Consider the following 18,914-nt stretch of genomic DNA (forward strand, 5'->3'; position numbering starts at 1 on the left):
GAGCTTCTGACAATGCCAGTTAGCCTATAAATGATTCAGGAGATGCCTATGTCGACCACTGCTCTGTGCTGTAACAATAGCATTGTGAGCTGACCAAACAGGAGGCATGTTTCGGTAGTTTTTTTTCTTTTAATTCATGGAATGGAATTTGGGATTGAATTACGCTTAAAAGTTGTATTTTTAAAATTTCTGTGAATTCAGTATTTTAAGAGAAAGCCATAGGCTGCAAACATTAACAAGTATGTATTAAAGCTAACTCGGCCAGTTTGCATGATGTATTTTGCAGTTTATTTGAAACTAACGTAGAGGGTATGTATTATCACGTTCCAGGTCCATTAGCCAAGATAACTAAGGACGAAGGGGCAGTTTGTAGTCTTATTGTAGGTGTCTATTCACCCCCATTGTGGAGGGGTTAATGTTATTTTTGTGCACACAGCATGACGTATCTGCATGAGGAAATGTATTCTTGGGGTGGGGATCTGATCAGTTTAATTGCCAGACTGCTGGTGAATCCCTGCATAGGATGCGCCAAAGACATTGTCCTCTGCTGAATATGATTGGAAACAACAGAAACAATTAGCCTATGTTTGGTAGGCAGTTATGTTACGAACAATTTCCTATGAGATGAAGCCCATGGCCTGAAGCTGCAAGCAAGAATTGTAGGAAGTCCGGTCTTATGGACAATAGAGAAAAATGTGACAAAACAGAAGTGGCCAAATAGTTTTAATTTTGAGGAGCAAGGTAAGGTACAATTAACAAGTAGAATTTTCCTTGACGATTACTCCTTGTGTTGTCTTCCTGCCTGCGAAATAACACAATTTAATGATCCCTGCCTAGCCTCCCCTCAAGTGGTGCTGTCCTCCTTTAACAAGGTGGGCAAAGCGCATCTGTGGACATATACAAAAGACACAGTACACAATTCAAATTGCAAGGAATAATTTTTTTGCGGTCACGACAGATCAGCCATGATCTTATTGCATGGCGGGGCAGGCTCGAAGGGCCAGATGGCCTACTCCTGCTCCTATTTCTTATGTTCTTATGTTCTTAAAGTTTGCTAGATTTTTGACTATAGAGGTAAACTCTTGAAAGCAAAATATAGACGACATATACACTGTTTTACTCCAGAGGATTTCTAAGGCATACTTAAAATTTGTAATGCCAGATTAGGAGCTAAACATCTCAATCCAGCGTTTAGTTCATAATCTGGACTGATTCTCCAGAGAATCCTGAAGGAATGCTGCATATTTACAGGCACACAACCTAAGAAGTGAGTGCAAGAGTAGATCATACACCCCAAGCCTTTTCTGGTATTAGAACCCGGTTGAGCTTTTACATCCTTGATTCCCTTGCTGCTCAAATATCTATCAGTCACGGTCTTGAATACAATTAATGGTTTAGCATCCACAGCTTTGAGTAAAGAATATTCTCCTCATCTCTGTTCTAAATAACTGACCCCTAGTTCTAGGCTATCCAGTCAGGAAACAACCTTTCCACATCTACCCTGCCAAGACTTCTAAGAATTTTATATACTTTAGTGAAATAATTTCTCAGTCTTCTAAAATTCAGAGAATATTCACCTTGTAGGACAGTCCCCACATCCCAGGAATCAAGCAGTGAATCTTCATTGCACACTTCCTTTAAGGAAACCAAAAATTTACCCAGTGTCAAGCTGTCGTCTCACCAAAGCGACATATAACTGCAGAAAGGCATTCTTACTCTTCTACTCGTATCCTTTTGCCACAAAGGGCATACTGTCTTCCCAACTGTACTTGTGTGTTAATTTTCTGTGATGCATGCACAAAAACACCCAAATTCCTCTGAATACTAACTTTATCTAGTCCTTGACCTTTATTAAAAAGATATTCTGATTTCCTTTCCTTTTTGACGTGGGTAGTTTTGCATTTCCACAAATTATAGTCCATTTGTGATTGCCTTGTCCAGTTTTTCTGTTTGCAGACTCTTTACATACTCTTCACAGCTTACTTACCCACCTGGCTTTGTATTATTAGTAAACTTGGATATATCGCACCTGGGCCCTTCACCCAAGTCATTGCTATAGATTGTGTACTGCTGAGGCCCAGGCACAGAGCTTTGTGGCACTCCAGTAATTATACCCTGCCATCATGAAATGGCTATTTTCTGTCCATTAGATAATCATTAGTGATAATCTATGATCATTCATGCACCTTTGTCTCGTGTAGTAATCCATTGTACTGCACCTTATCAAAAGCTTTCTGTAAATCCACTAGTTCAAGCCTTATCTATCCTGCTGAAAACATCCAAAAAGTTCTAATAAATTTGTCAAACGTGATTCACCTTTCTGAAAACCATGTTGACTGTGCTTAATCGTTGTGGTTTTTCTAAGCACCCTGTTATTATTAATAATTATTCTTAATGGATTCTAGCATTTTTCTCCTTCCATTCTTGAAAATCAAAGTTACATTCGCTACATTTTAATCTACAAGGATTGTTCTAGAAACCAGGGATTTATAAGAGATCAAAACCAATGTACCTATTTTCCCTGTGGGCACTTTTATATGGTTACTTATTAGGATTGATCGAGTGCTGTTGGTCGTTGTCAAATATCTAATATGTTGAATGAATTATATGACCTAGGTTTAGATTGCTTACTAGGATGGATGTGAAAAAAAACCTTAACGTTCTTTGAAAGAGCAGGATGTTCTCCCAGCAACCTGGTCATCAGAAGTCCCTCAACTGTGACTGCCACAAAACAAGATGATCTCATCATTCCTTTCATTATTGTTTAATCAAGTTTTGTGCACACTAATCTATATGACAGTCAAGACTGCTTGAGAAGTAACTTTCTGAAGCAAATTGATATTTCTCAAAGGTGATTAGGTGATTATTAGGTGCTATATAAATGCAAGTCTATGTTTAACTACCAGACTAACTGTGAGCAATTCCCAGGAACATGAACAAATTTCAGTATTTTTATTTTAAAATGCTAGATACTTTTAAATTTCTGAAAAATAACTTGCACTTACTTTGATATTTATTTGTAAATGTAGATCATTGCCTAAGATATTGCTTGACTTCTTATTTATAGGATTGATTGGATTGACTGCTGGTCTGTTCCAAATATCCTACTCTGCATTGACTATACCTGGCATCCCATCTACCCTCAGAAAGCTGATGAGCAGTTGAAACAAAGCTGTAAGAAACCATTCATCCTTCACTCATTGCTTTGCTCCTTCCAAAGGTGGAAAGAATATAGGAACAGGGGGAGGTTGTTCATTGATCAAGTAGAAATGGCATTGGAAGATGAAATTAGAAATGATATAACCACGTTTAAAATACAATGAAGAGAAATATTCAATAAGCTAATAAAACCCAAAGGGAATAAATCATTGGATTGGACAGATTGCATTTGTGCATTTTAAAGTAATGGCTGGAAGAAACAACAGAAGAACTGTTACAGATATTTAATAATTCATTAGAGAAAGGTGTAGTGCCAGAGGACTGGAGGATAGCTGGTATTATAACCTATGTTTAAGAAGGGCAATAGAACATGTCTGGCAACTGTAGACCAGTTAGCACCAGTAGTATGAAAAATAATACAATTCCTACTGAAGGAGAAAATTAAAAAGGTCGAGAAACCAAAAGAATGAATAGGCATCATGGATTTCAAAAGGGAAGTTTTGATTGAGCAGCTTCATTGAGTTCTTTGAAGAGATAACAGAGAGTAGACAAGGGACATGAAGTAGATATAATATGTCTAGATTTCCAAAAAGCCTTTGATAAAACACAATGGGGGTTAATAAATATTTAAGAGCATGAAGACCATGGGGCAAGTGAAGGATATAAATGCACTGGAGGGAATACAAAAAAGATTTACCAGTATGATACTGGTTCCTGTCAGAAATATGCCTTCCCTCACACCACCCCATATGGTTAAATCCACTACACTGTGAAGTACCAGCTAAAGACCTATGGCAGGAGGATTGCCAGGGGAAAACATCCACTAGAAATAATTTTTTGATTTGATTTATTATTGTCACGTGTCATCATGTCTTATCGTAGACCCTGCGGCTTGTCCACTGAGCTTTGATCTCCCGTGGCAACACTGGATCCTTTTAAACCACTTCCAGACTGGCCTAGGCCTCTGTGCATTTACCCAACATCAGTGGGATCAGCAAGACTATCCAGGTTGCAATTGTCTTGCAATTCGAACCATGACTCTCTTGTCAAGGAATCTTGAAGACAGGATTATAGAACTCTATCATGCCACTGACAAGGCTATTGCTTGGCTCTGTGACTTTAAGAAATGTTATGCATGTGCCAGAATGTTTTCAAGAAGTGGACACCTCAGTTATGAGGGTAGATTATAAGAGGTAGGATTATTCTCCCTGAAAGAAATAAAGGTTTTCAAGAAGATGAGAGGTTTTGATAGAATTGATGGAGAAAAGCTATTTAATCTGGCAAATGGGTCAATAACCAGAGGTCAAAGATTTAGAACCATTGACTAAGGAACTTGAAGAGAGATTAAGTCATTTTTCAGTCAGAGTTAACCTGATATTATCAATAATTTTTAAAGGTGGTTGGATAGGTACTTGAGCAGAAGCAACATGTGGGATTATGGATAAAAAGAGCAAAGATGAGGGATGATTATGACTAATCTTACAGAAGGCCAGCACAGGCATGACAGACCAAATGGTTTCTTGTGCTTTAAATTTTTGTGGTTCTATACAAAGTGGCAGAACAAAGGACGTGGACGTAAAGGCAGATGGAATCCTTGTTTTAGTATCTAAAAATAGAGAGTACATAAACGAAGTAGACTAAAATCGAACAAGATCATAATAAGGCTCTTGCCAGACTATTCTTCTGGATTTTTGGGCACTTCTTTATATGAAGGGTTGAAAGTGATGGAAAAACAACATGGATTTGTGAGGGGTAAGGTTACGAAAGTCACTTGAAATTATACTTTGTTCACTTACAGTTCAGAAGATTAAGGTAGTGATAAATTGCTTCAGCTTAGTAATAGGGATAGGTCATTTAACTCCCTAAGTCCGTTCCAACATTCAGTGAGGTCATGGCTTCTCTGTGACTTAACTCCATATTCCTGCCTTTATTCTATTTTCCTTAACACCTTTGGCCAACAAAAATCTATCAATCTCAATTTTAAAATGAACAATTGATCTAACATCAGTTGCTATTTGTGAAAGCTAGTTCCAAATTTCTGGTATACTCTAGGTGAAGAAGTATTTCCTAATTTCATTCCTGAAGGGCCAAGCTCTAATCTTCAGACTGTGCCCCCTAGTCCTGGACTCCCCAACTAGTGGAAATATTCTGTTTCTCTTAATACCTTTCAAACTTTGATCAAATCAAACATTGACCTTCTAAATTTCACGGAATACGACCTCAGTTTGTTTAACGCCTCCTTGTATTTATCCCTTGAAGTCCAGACATCATTCTAGTAAATTCAATGCTGCGTTCCCTCCAAAGCCAATATATCCTTCATATGTTATGATGACAGTAGTTGTTCACGTTGCTCCAGATGTACAAGGGAGTGCTGTCATTGGGATTATAATGAGAAACTAACCAAAAAATCTGAAAAGCAGGGAGTTTATAAAAATGTTCTTCACAAAAGGCAGTTAGAATGTGGATTTTTCTAAGTCATTTGATGAAGGTTTTGCTATTTAAATACAATTAGATACTTGCTTGATAAAGAATATTAAAAGGCATCGGCCGGGATTCTCTGCTATCGTTCGCCCAGCCACTCCTGGACTTGGCTGGGATTGTTGTCAGTGCAGGCTTTATGGGCCAAATGGTCTCCTGTACTGTAGATTCAGTGATATTGTAGGTTGGTTAATGGTGGTGGAAATTATTAAGGATCAACATGGGTAGCTGAGATTATTGGCAATTCAAAGTTTGGTTTCGACAGTAACCCTATCTATCTTAAGAGTATATTTTTTTAAAGAATGTCATTTCTTTTTAAAGTATTTGAAATGCAGCAATTGACATCAAGATCATCACAGAAGGCTGCTGAACGAACTTTGCATTCTCCTTCAGTTTCACAAAGATTACGTATTGATCCATCTGAACTTGCACCTGATAAACTACATGTGGAACTAGAAATGTCTCCTGATTCTCAAATCATTTTATATGGGCCACTCCTGAAGGCGTTGTTATCCATCAAGGTACAGACTAATAATTTCTCATGCCAATTCGAGCACCTTTTCAGTTTAAGACAGAATTTCAATATTAATTGTTTTTAAGTCTTTTTGTGGTCTTGGCCCACTCTACTACTTCATCAGGTTCAGAGAATATCACGCTGCAGAAGTGTCCGTTAGCAAAGAAAAACACTTCTTATTTTTCCTACTAATTGATTTTGCTCCTTGCCCTCCCAAATGGTGTGACATATTACATGATTACTGGTCATTGTCTTGTACCTCACCAGTGAAGCTTGCTGACAAGTGCCAGCATGCTTTTTAACCATGATTGCTTTGCTATCAAACACTTTCAACAGTTACAGCAGTGTTGCAACATAGCAAGCAAGAATATAAATCTTTCCCCTCTGCTTGCTTTCCTCCCTCTATTTCTTTTTCCCTTTCTTTATATCCCAGGGAGAGTGAGACTATCGAAGTGGCAGCTGATGAACAATTTTACTTCCGAAGTTCACTTAATAGTATGCATGAAAGGAGAAACTGCTGAGCTAGATCACTCTCACTTAAGTCGTCTAGCTAAGCATTGCTGATGCTCATCACATTTATGACAGTGAATTTTTAAAATTAAAACTATTGACATAATTGTGCAATAGTATCATAAATTTTGAAAAAATGTTTTTCTTTTAAGCAAAGTGTATTCTCAAGTTTTAAAAGACACCTGGACAATGCAAAATACATGTTTTTTCTCTCGAGCATAAATGATGAGCAATTTATTAGTTTGTGTGATAATTTTAAACTGGGAGGCCTTGTGACAGATTGGGTAGCATCCTTGCCTGTGGGCCAGAAGCTTGAGGTTCAAGCCCCACTTCTTGATTTGAGGGTGATGGAAAGTGCACTCGTAATATAATCAAACAGGTAAATCCTTTCAACACACCTGATGGCAGTTAGTGAATGCAGGAGAGTTTCCTGCTCAGACATACCGCGTAAGGCAACAGCAGTACCTTGCCAAGCATAATCACGGACCAATAAAATGGAAGTCTGTAGTCGCCAATATGAGGCGTGCTACTTGGAGGAGGAATTGTAAAATAGCCCATAATCATTGTGTTGAAAAGTCATATGATTCAAGTTTGAAAGAGAGAAAAAAATGTGACAGTTTAAGGGGCTTTTGGACTTGGAATTTTGAGAGAAGTATCAGGTAAAAGCTTCATTTTCTCCATGAGAAATGCTGGAGAAGTTGAAGTAAGGAGGAGATTAAACAACATTGCTCAATTTTTAACATTTTGTATCATTTCACAAAGATGGGTTATGCTGTTAGAATTAAGTACATATGATTACAACTGCCATCAGTTAACATTCACCTTGCTGTGGAATAAAGCAAATTATTGATTTCTACTAGGCCTTGTCTCACCAAGTATTTGCTTGGTTCAGCCTTGGAGAGATTAAATTGCTGGAGATGCAAATGCCCAGTTCTTGTCATTTTGGTTATGCTGTGGATAGAGGAGCATGAGTCAACACAGATGGAAGTAAAACACTGTTTACTTGAAATCACAAATGCCATTAAACCTAAGTGGGCACCTTTGGAGAACCAAATTTGCAATTGCAGATATTGGATTTTTTTAACTTGGATATGATCACAATTTATTTTGATAATGAAAGTATGCAGCAAAACCCCATTTAACTAGTAGATACATTCTTGAAAACCACTGTTTAAATTAAACTACTTATAGTTTAAACTACTTTAAATTAAAACTACTTATATTGAAGCAGGCTTTTCCATTCAAAATATATATTATTAGGAGGTTTATTCCCAATGCAAGATTTTTAGTTCCGGTAGGTAACACAAATCTGAAATAAACAAAGCACTGAATCTTCAGTGAGGGGCAGCACAATGGTTAGCATTGCTGCCTTACAGCGCCAGGGACCCGAGTTCAATTCCAGCCTCGGGTGACCATCTGTGTGAAGTTTGCACATTCTCCCCATGTCTGCTGCGTTTCCTCCAGGTGCTCCAGTTTTCTCCCACAGATGTATGGGTTAGGCTGATTTGGCCATGCTAAAGTGACCCTGGTGTCAGAGGATTAGCTGGGTAAATATGTGGTGTTACGGGAATAGGGCCTGGGTGGGATTGTGGCCAGTGCAGACTTGATGGGCTGCTTCTGCACTGTAGGGATTCTATGACTCTATGATTCTGAGCACTGCAATGCTGAATGCAGAGTTGCTGCGCATGATGATTCTCCAGGCCTAATCCTGGTTGTCAGGGAAATGCTGACCACAGCATCCCCTGGGGAACATTATCAGTCAAGTAGAGTTAGGGGAAGACGGGAGACATCTGTGAACGGGGAGGTGGGTGAGTAAGGGATGATAGACGGTTAGTTGGGAGGGGCTGGTTCAGTCAGTTGGGGAGAGGGTGTTGTCAGGTGATCAGTGGGAGTGATTGGGAGGCTTGGTTGTGGAGCTACCTGGGTATTAAACCAGGTTTTAATCTGTCTAATACTTTCTGGGTGACTATCAAGGTAAGTCCCATGGATCTCTCAAGTCTCCAACTCAAGCTTGGAGACATTCACAGAGGATCCCTCGTAGCAGGATCAAATTTAAACTTCCTAGGCAATTCCATATGGGTCTGTAGATCACTACTTCCACAGGGTCCTGACTCGGATCTTCAGTTGTACGTCCAGTCTGTAATGATCAGAGACTTGAAGAATTGGCCTAATGTAAATAAATCTGCTGCATTTTCAGTGAAGTGGTAAAGAACCAAAGTGAACAGGTTTTTTGCTTTTCCTAATTGCTTAAAGTATGCATGCCCAGGATGTAGTTGGCATATTTTTACAAATTTGAGTTTGCCTGTGCTCGTTAATACGTGTGATCCCTTAAAACGAGCAGATTGTGGTAATTTTTTAACTGGTCACATTTGCTTGTCTTATTCTGAATAGCTTCTCTGCCTCAGCCTCCTTCTTCCTGCAGAGCTTGTCACAACTGTCTGTGTAGTGGAGCTGTAGTTAGCACCACCTGCCACACAGCGTTCTCCTTCACTGTTGTACTCATACCCATCAGGCAAGTCGGAAGGAATCCATGGCCTGGATCCAGAACAACATGTTCTTGACCATCGATAGGAGGAGCATGTTCCAAGGTGGAGGGAGACCAAAACCTAAGCTTGAAGTTTTAGAGGCTGGGGTTCAGCCATTTCATTGAGTCAATAATAGGAAAGTACTGCGGATACTGGAAGTCTGAAAATATTCAATAGGTCTGGTAGCATCTGTGGAGAGAGAAACAATAATATTTCAAGTCCAGTACACAGTCATATTTGACTCTAAATGTTAACTTTATTTTTCTCTCCATATTTGCTGCCAGACTTGCATGTGTTTCCAGCAGTTTCCATTTCCTTTCATTGATTCACCTAGCCAGTAACTATGCAGACAGTTACAAAAAACCTTTGCATATGGTTCCCAAATAATTTATGATGGGATTAAGTAGCATTTAAAATTAATAAATTGGTAGTAAATTTTTAGCTACCTAGTAACAAAACTACACTACTTGAGACTACTTAAAACAATATATAGTTGTAAATATTAAGCTTTTGAGCAGTTGCTGGAAAGTTACCCTTGGTTCTGCTAAGTGTAACTGGTTGTACTTCACTGATATGTTTAATATATCATGTTATCTTAAAAGGAAAACTACTTTGGAGAAGATGATATGTATACTGATTTTGAAGAAGTGGCCACAAGCCCTGTGCTGTCATTGTCAACATCTTCTAGTTCTGGATGGCCAGCAGTTGGAGTTGAAGAAAGTGAAAAGAAGGAAGCTGAGGGTGGGGGCAAGCAAATTCATCCACTTACACTTCGCCCATGGGATATCTCTGTTTTTATTAATTTATACAAAGTGCATGGAAGACTTCCAGTGGTGAGTTGAATTGGTACAGGAGCGATTTTACTTTGTGCCTTAAAGCAAACTTTCATTGAATCTTCAGTTTATATCGCTGTTGTTGAAACCATCCTATTAATTGCAGTTGTTGAAATGTTAAAATCTCTCATGCTTTTGACCAGTTTACTTATTCCAATGTTTTACCCTGGTGCCCTTATTTGCAAGATGGACAAAGGACACACACAAGTAAAGGTTCAACAAGTTTATTAACTGTAACACTACTAACCCTTAAATTACCCATATAAAACAAGAGGATACCCCAAAATCAGATATAACTACCCACAAGGATGGTTTGGCTAAAACTGCAGGTTTGATTCTCTGAGTCCCTCTGGTCAGTCGTCACAAAGGTGAGTGTCGATGGCAGCTTCTTTCTTCCTTCCTTCTCTGGTCAGTCTTCCGAACGGTCAAGGGTTGCCTCCTTCATCGAGTCTTCTCGAGTCTTCCCTGCTGGTGTCTAACATGTGTTCCTTTATCCCCTGCCTGCTTGCCTTTCCAGAAACTTCTCTGGCTTCCAGCCAATGAGGTTCCAGGAAGGGGGTTCCAATACCCAGTGGGTTTCTTGATGTCTGCCTGACAGGACACCAGAGTCCGCCCTCAGGTGTCCATCTCCATGCTGTTGCTTACATGTAACCTGTTATCAGATTAAGCCAACTGCAGGAACTTGTGGTGACAAAGTCTGGCCCGATCTGGGCTTCCAACAATAGGCTGGTGCATTTCAATGGGGTGCAATGATCTCCTGCTAAGTATCAGTAGGATGCAGTGACCTATAGGAGGATAGGAGGTTGATGAGTCAGGCCCAGACAGGTTTGTGTATTGTACAACTGGCCTGCCTGAGGTTTGACTGTGTTTGATTTTTAATATGCCCAATTCTTTAATTTAGGATATCCAATTTTATCAGCCATAAAACTAGGCCCTGTTTATGTTACACAGTACATATTTTGTTTAAAACAGTATGTTACCAAGTCTATATAATAAATAAAAGATCGATATGGGTTGGAATGCAGTACATATGTAACATCGACTGCTATGTGCCACAAAGTAGTGACACACTAAGGTTGAGCTAATGTAGTAGTCAAAAGCAGTGAAGTTCATATGGGTTTATCAGCATAAATTAAATGTAGAAATGTTTGTTTTGTGAAATATATCCTGAAATTTGCTTTTTATGTAATATATGCAAGTGGAATTCTAGGACAGTTAACATTCCATTTTCAGGATAGTTTCCTTCCCCTGGACCAAGTAGTTATAAGAGACAACGGATGTATAATTTTATACCCCTTCATGTGAACTATGATTTGAGATGCGGTAATATGTCATGTGATATGAAATATAGGTAAAGTCATCAAGGTTCCAGATGACCAGAGGCTGGTGGTGATTTAACCTGATGATCACAAACACAGCCATCCAGTCCTGAGCTAACCTACCTTGATGTGAAATATATTGATGCCAGATGTTACTTCACTGAACATCACAGTAGTAGCTTGCCCCATATACATCTTAAAGCAGCGTCCTATTTCTAGGTAAGGTTGATTTAACTGCACTGCTGGACATTCATTTACATGGCTTATGATCTAATTTGAGTCATCTTTATTGCATTTATAATGTGCACAAATCTGCTTTGTTTCTCATAGCACATATAATATTTGGAACAGATATTTTATGAATAGAAATGTAACAAGCATAATGAAATAAATTAAAATGCCCTCTGTATGGTTTTGTATTGCATGCAGAACTTTGAGATTGGGTAATGGCATCACATTACATGTGAGATTGTGTAATTGCTTAGTATCTCTTAAAACTTTTATTTCCTGTGTATCGATCTGTAATGTATAAGAATGAAAGAAGAATCAGCAAAATTCAGTCTATTTATCTGATGTAGCTATTATCACTGGAATGGTTTCACTTGTATGCAAAATATGCATGTGTGATGTGATTTAAATTGACCACATCTAACCATATAGTATATTTAACCTTTTAATGCACTTAATTCAGCTTTACAGATTCAAGGAAATTGTAGTTGATTATGAGAGAACATCAAAAGTGAAATATTGACAAGCAGATTAGGCTTGTAAAATAATACCAGTTTAAATCAGAAGGTGAATGTATTCAATGTTCTATCAATTTTGCAGGAAAATACAGTCTCCTTTTCCACAAACATTGAGGAGTATCACAAAGGCACTGTTTTGAGTGACAGAGCAATCTGGTGTTCGCTCTGACTCTCTTGTTGTCCCTTGTCAAAAACTATATGAATTATTTTCCTCCCTCTGCAAGAAAAGCGAAGCACATAATGGAATACGTAATTAATTTGGTGGAATAACCTTTGAATAATGCAAATGGTAAAACTTCCACTCTGCAAGGAAGGCATTTATTCGGATAGACTTGTGTTTGGAGTATCTAAACTGGAGATCAAAGTTTCATTAGTAATTTGTGTTCCATGGCATATGTGATCTTGTGTAAAAAAAACTTAAATCATATGGAAGGTTTATATTAACTCTTTCTATAGATTTATGAAGCTAGATTGTTTATGTTACTTCGCTACTGTAATATATAAAGTCCAACAAATGTTACAAAGGTCCATTAAGAAATTATAGTCTTGATTTATTCTGTGGAAAATATCTTAAATGTGATCTGTTTCAGCATTGCAGCAGTGATGGTTCAGAGTGTCCCACAGCATTCCTGGAAAGGCTTTGTTTTGAAATGAAGAAGGGATACAAAGAGACAATGTTGCAGCTTATATTGTCACCGGTTTATGTTTTTGTGAGTGACAACTACCCGGTAAGAAGCCTAAAACAACTCCTATAACATCTGTACTAGTAATTTATTATGTTTGTGGGCATTCAAAATGTAAAAACTCGTTCTTTTTTCTTCAGCTATTACTTTATCTATTCATGTTAAGATGTGAAAGCAAGGCTGGCTGAATTTAGCATTGTAGTTAAGTATGTAACACTTGAATAATTAAAAAAACACAACACTACTGTTCACAAGATTTATCAAGATATAACTTATAAAACCATCTAAGTTGAAAATCTTTGTAATCAAATCTGTTGTAACTTTGGAAGAAGGATGGAATATAGGCTGGAACCTGATAACACCAATATTTATTTAGTTTTGCGTACCAATCTTGTAAAATACAGCATTTCTGCCAGCTCCTTTCAAGACTTGATATAGAAGGAGCTGACTCACAATGTTAAGAGGCTGGCCAGTGTATCCAGAAGAAAGAGGTGTTCTGGACTCTCTAATTCTAATAGAGGCATTCGTCTCTTTCCCTGCCACTCTCCACCCGACTCTACCTGTGTTGGCAGGGTTAACAGTGGAAGTTCTAAACCTCCCGGATTTTGCATGTTGCATTTGACAATCTGACAATTTATACAGATGAGAAAAAAACCCCAGCAATTATCAAGGAAGTAATTATTTCTCTTGGATAAACAATGTGACACGATGTATAAAATTTGTAATGAATTATGTTAGATCAAGCATATTACAACAGCTACACAGGTAAACAGCAAGCTGTTTTTCAGAGCATTCCTCTCTAGTCCTGCTTCAATAATTTGAGATTGTTGCATTTATACTCAGGCTGGTGACGTCTTTATTTTCAATGTTACTATTTGCTATAATTGCTGTAATGATTTTGAGATGAGCCAAAGTTAAAAGCTTCCCTTTTTTCAGGTGCCACAAATTATATTCAAACATAACTATAAGAATATTGTAATTATGTTAGATTGAACAGTAGATGTTGTCAGTAAAAATTGTTGTACTCTTTTTGATTGGTATATTTGGCCAGTGATGAAGCTTGCATCCCATCTCGATTAGAACGTTCATTTGATAAATGACAGCATTTTGACTATTTTTATCTTGAACTGTTTTTGCGTAATTCTGTCGATGGGCAAATTTGAACTTGAAAAGTCCTGCTGCTCCTTTATATATCCTTCAAGCTTTATTTATCCCTACCTCCAAGCTCATGTCTATTTGCTGCAATGTAGTGATACCAGCTTGAGGGTTTAACATTATACTTCTATGGAGAGCATATAGTAAATGGTGTAAAGTCATCCAATGCTGTTTGCTATAGACAAGCTATCTTTCTCAATCTTATTTAAATTTCTATAGCTTGGATTATTTAATGTATAATTGAGAGAATTTTATGCACTTTACACTGATGCTTCCACGCTTCATTCCATCGAAAAGCTTATTATATGTTTTGCAGCTGTCTTACTGATTTGGCTAGATGCTAATAATTGGATATTTTTGGATAATTTATTTTTGGTAGATCTCTCATTTTTAAATAGTTGAAAGAAAATTCAAAGGAATATACAATTTAAAGTGACTGTAGCTGTTAGTAAAACTGGCAGATTTTTATTTGCATCGAAGATCCTTGTACTCATCCTAATGATTTGGCAGAAAAAAGAATTCACCCCTTTGGTGTCAGTATTAGGTGGAAAAGCTCTTTAACCATAGTTGCCTCCTTGCTGACACTAAACTGACTATGATAAATGTACATGATCTGCAGCTTGCAGGTGACTGCATTGTTGTTGTTCGTTCTGCACCACATTGGAAGCCACTCTTGATTTCTTCAATTTTGCATACAAGAAACTTGGCATGTCCTTGAATGTTGCCAAAAAAACCCACAAAAATCAACCCACACCTGGTCAGCAAAAATATTGCGCCTCATGTAAATGTTGAAGGAGAGATTCTAGGAAATGTTCCCATAACTTGGCAGCCACCTTCAAAAGGCCAGCATTGGGAAGGAGATCCAACACTGCATCAGCTGTGCAAATACAGCTTCTACAAACTACAGCAGTCAATATTTGACAACAAAGTGCTCTGCAAGTCCCATGAACAGAGTGGTTGACAGTATCACGTTCCTGTACTGCATTTAGATCCTGGACTTTATATCAGTGACACCTAAGAGCAATGCTTTACCACATCATCTGGATTCAATGGGCAGACTGTCACACAAGCACTATTGTTCTTAAAGCAAGCATTCAGGCAAAGCCTCTTCAAAATCAACTACGATGACTGGACAATATGACTGGATGGTCGAAAAAATCACCACTGTCAGGTCCTGTCTCTCAATTCTTAAATGGCCAGCATTCTCGAGAACGACAAAAAAAATTTAAAAACGCTCTATAAATTTCTTTCACATTAACATTAATGACTGGGAAGAGCTTGCGACCAGCCATTCAAAATGGTAATAGCTTGTTCATCAGGCTGCATCCTACTTTGAGTCCAAACACCTTAATGATGAGGCAGAGTGGCAGCAGAGAAGGCAAGAAGAGAAAGCAAATCCTGCATTTCCCATCCCACTATCTTGTGGTATGTCCTGTTCTGTGTGCCCAAAAATCTGTAGATCAAGAAGTGGCCTGTTCAGTCACATGAAGATCCATGGCAGAAACCCGTGACTGAGTCAACATTTTGAGCTTGAAACTTTATAAAAACAAATTTATGATTTTATTAAATAATGCATAAAGGAAAATTCCTGTTAGACGTGAGCACATGGCATTCTGATCAGGTTATTAAGGCAATAATCAATTTTTTAAAAAAATTCCTTTTGTTTTACCCGTTGCCCATCATTGTGCCTTTTTACTCTAGTGGTGGAGAGCTTTGGAAACCATTGGCCCAAAGTCACTTTTGTCCTCCAAAGTATGAGACACTTGCATGTCATGTCAGAAATCACTTCAGTACTACATCCCAGTACTTCTCTTTCTGCTTCCTGATGCCAGTCTACCATATATGAAACACAAGTCAGGGGTGTGATGAAATACTCTCCACTTGACTGGATCAGCTCAGCTCTAGCAACACTCAAGAAGCTTGGCACTATTCAGAACAAAGAGGCCTGCTTGTCTGACACCCCATCCATCATCTTAAATGTTCATTCCCTCCATTATCAATGCACAGGGGCAGCAGTGTGAACTGTCTATGAGATGCACTGCAGTGGCTCACCTTGACAGCCCCTTGCAAACCCATTACCTCTCCCACCTAGAAAGACAAAGGTAACTGATGCATGGGAACACCATCACCTACATATTGCCCTCCGAAGTACACACCATCCTGACTTGGAACTATATCACTGTTCCTTCATGGTTGATGGGCCAAAATCCTGGAACTCCCTAACAGCACAGTAAGATCTGCTTATTTTCTGAAAGAAGCTTAAGTTAATATCTGTAAATCAAAACCATAATATAACACAAACAATAACGTCCCACTGTGGAGAGAATCAGCAGACTTCTGATTATGATATTAACTGATAGTCCATAGGAAAATAACAGGCAATTTTCTTGTCAACGTGTTTTTCCCCTGTTTTTATCAATTGCTATGGTTCACTGTGAGACCATTGCTAATGATGTCTTAATTATATTGTTAAGGTTCATGAACATAGGGCATTGTTTAATTAAACACCTGGACCACATATACATGGAGAAGGCTAAAACACTGAGGGTGATTATGGTAATAGACGTATGATTATGGTAATGGAGGGAATGAATGAATTAGAAGGGTATTAGAAAGGATTTGTAAACATGGGATAAGATATTTTATAGATATTGGGATTAGCATGACTTTAGTGGTAGTTATTGTAGGTGCAAACCCAATGGCTGAAGGGCCTTTTTTGCACTCTATGTAATGCTGCATTCTGTAAATAAACCTATCATTCAGAAAAGGATTGGCATTTAGTTTAGTACTTCATCACCTGACTTGGGATCCATTTAACAATCATATTCATTGTTAACAGAGGAAAATGGATTTGTAGTAGTAAAGCAGTGGTTTTCAGTGGTTTCTTAAAGAGTAAAACCAGATGATTACTTGTCCTGGTATTTGATAGACAATATATGAGAAAATTGAGGGAAAAACATATTTCTATAATAAGGAGGAATGGTGCAATAGATTAGGCAGGAAAGAAAATGAGGAAGGCAAAGAATGTTCTTGTGGTCTGCAGGTGCAGCAGGTGATCAAGAAGGCAAATGGAATGTTGGCCTTTATCGCGAGGGGGATGGAATATAAAAGCAGGGAGGTCTTGTTGCAATTGTACAAGGTACTGCTGAGACCGCAACTAGAGTACTGTGTGCAATTTTGGTCTCCTTATTTGCAAAAGGATATATTGACCTTGGAGAGAGTACAGAGAAGGTTCACCAGGTTGATACTGGAGATGAGAGGGTTAGCTCATGAGGAGAGATTGGGCCTGTACTTGTTGGAGTTTAGAAGGCTGAGGGGTGACCTTATAGAGACATATAAGATAATGAAGGAGCTAGATAGAGTAGAGGCAGAGAGATCCTTTCCATTTAGAAAGGAAACAAGAACTAGAGCACACAGCGTCAAAATAAGTGGGGGGGGGGGTCAGTTTAGAATAGAGTTGAGGAGGAACTACTTCTCTCAGAGGGTAGTGAATCTCTGGAATTCTCTGCCCATTGAAGTGGTGGAGGCTACCTCGCTGAATATGTTTAAGTCACAGGTAGATAGATTTCTGATCAATAAGGGAATTAAGGGTTATGGGGAGCAGGCGGGTAAGTGGAACTGAACTACTTTCATGTCAGCCATGATCTTATTGAATGGCAGGGCAGGCTCGAGGGGCTAGATGGCCTACTCCTGCTGTTGTTTCTTATGTTCTTATTGTACCAGCACTAAGGTTATTTCTGTTGGTGCCAAAGGCCAAAAGATGAAAAATAAGGATTTTATTGTTGTCTTCTATATCCCAAAACCTAACATGATGTATAACTTATGTTGTGCAATCTATTGATGCTGCCAGACCAGCGTTCTCTTGTTTATTTTTGTCTAACCAGAATTTTTTTTTATATTAACTCAACTTCGATATTTTTGGAACAAGGCTGAAAGCAAAGAATTGCTGAATGCCAAAATCATCTAAACAAATAATCTAAGGGGAGGAACTTGGAGGAAACTATAAACTCCGAGTAGTGCATAACTGGTCCCTACTTTTTTAAAATTGTCCTTGTACTTGTTTTTGACTGTTAAGTTGCAAACAACAGTATATTACAAATTATATACAATTCCTTGCGCAGTAAGCCACCAAGGTGTATCAGATACAATTTTACTTCGATGGTCTATCAATTTTGGGGGGCAAGCATGAAGACGACCATCTACATTTTTGAGAAGAGTCATGTGCTTTTGTCTCCCTTTATGTCGGAAGTAACAAGCACTAATTTTGAAAATCGTTAAGCATCTATGGAAAGTTGCAGGTAAGTATAAGTAAGGAATTACATAGCATGCACTGCTTGCAAATAGGCCATTTTGTTCAACTGGCCAGTATTTATAATCCATTTGGGCATCCTCACACTCTACCTGGCTGTTTCCACATTGCCCCAGTTATATCTCTTTCTCAAGTGTACAACATGTCACTCTCTAAATACATCAACGTCACTTGTCTCAGCCATTCTATTCAGCAGCATGTTCCAGATTTTCATTTCAAAAGAAATTCATTCTTTGAGCAGCTAGCACAAATTTGTAATGGCAAATCATGTTTGACAAACTTGATTGAATTATTTGATGAAGTAGGATTGTTGAGGGGAACATAGTTATTGGTTGTGGATATTGATTTTCAAGACAAATGCTGAAACCTATGGGATTCAAAGGGCAGGGCTAGATGTATAAAAAATTCGCTGAGGGACAGAAAGCAGGAAATAGTGGGTTATTATTTTTCAAATTGGAGAGCAGAGTGCAGTGTTCCAGAGTTTGGTGTTAGGAGCTCTGCTCTTCAACAGAAATTAAGGACCTGGATTTGGGTATACAGGGCCTAATGTTAAAGTTTGCAGAGGTCACAAAACTTCAAAATGTAATGAACAGGGAGGGGATGGTAACAACCTTCGTGACGATTAAGACAAATTGGTAAAATGGCAGGCCCAAGACAGGTGATGTTTAACACTATGAAGTGTA

General features: G+C 38.3%; 1 protein-coding gene across 8 annotated transcripts in view; it reads left to right on the top strand.

Moving 5' to 3' along the window:
* kiaa1109 (KIAA1109 ortholog) overlaps positions 1 to 18,914 on the top strand; it is a 487,987-nt gene that overhangs the window by 185,621 nt on the left and 283,452 nt on the right. For 7 of the 8 annotated variants that reach the window (XM_080193511.1, XM_080193510.1, XM_080193515.1 and 4 more), the window contains exons 19-22: positions 3,068 to 3,174; positions 5,959 to 6,158; positions 9,789 to 10,019; positions 12,675 to 12,812. In XM_080193511.1, the coding sequence (XP_080049637.1) occupies positions 3,068 to 3,174; positions 5,959 to 6,158; positions 9,789 to 10,019; positions 12,675 to 12,812 (676 nt within the window). The remainder of the gene's footprint in view (positions 1 to 3,067; positions 3,175 to 5,958; positions 6,159 to 9,788; positions 10,020 to 12,674; positions 12,813 to 18,914) is intronic. The other variant, XM_080193514.1, reaches the window with a different exon arrangement.

This window comes from Carcharhinus amblyrhynchos, chromosome 1 (genome assembly GCF_965287045.1).
Source record: "Carcharhinus amblyrhynchos chromosome 1, sCarAmb.v2.hapA, whole genome shotgun sequence".
In the NCBI taxonomy this organism is placed as follows: domain Eukaryota; kingdom Metazoa; phylum Chordata; class Chondrichthyes; order Carcharhiniformes; family Carcharhinidae; genus Carcharhinus; species Carcharhinus amblyrhynchos.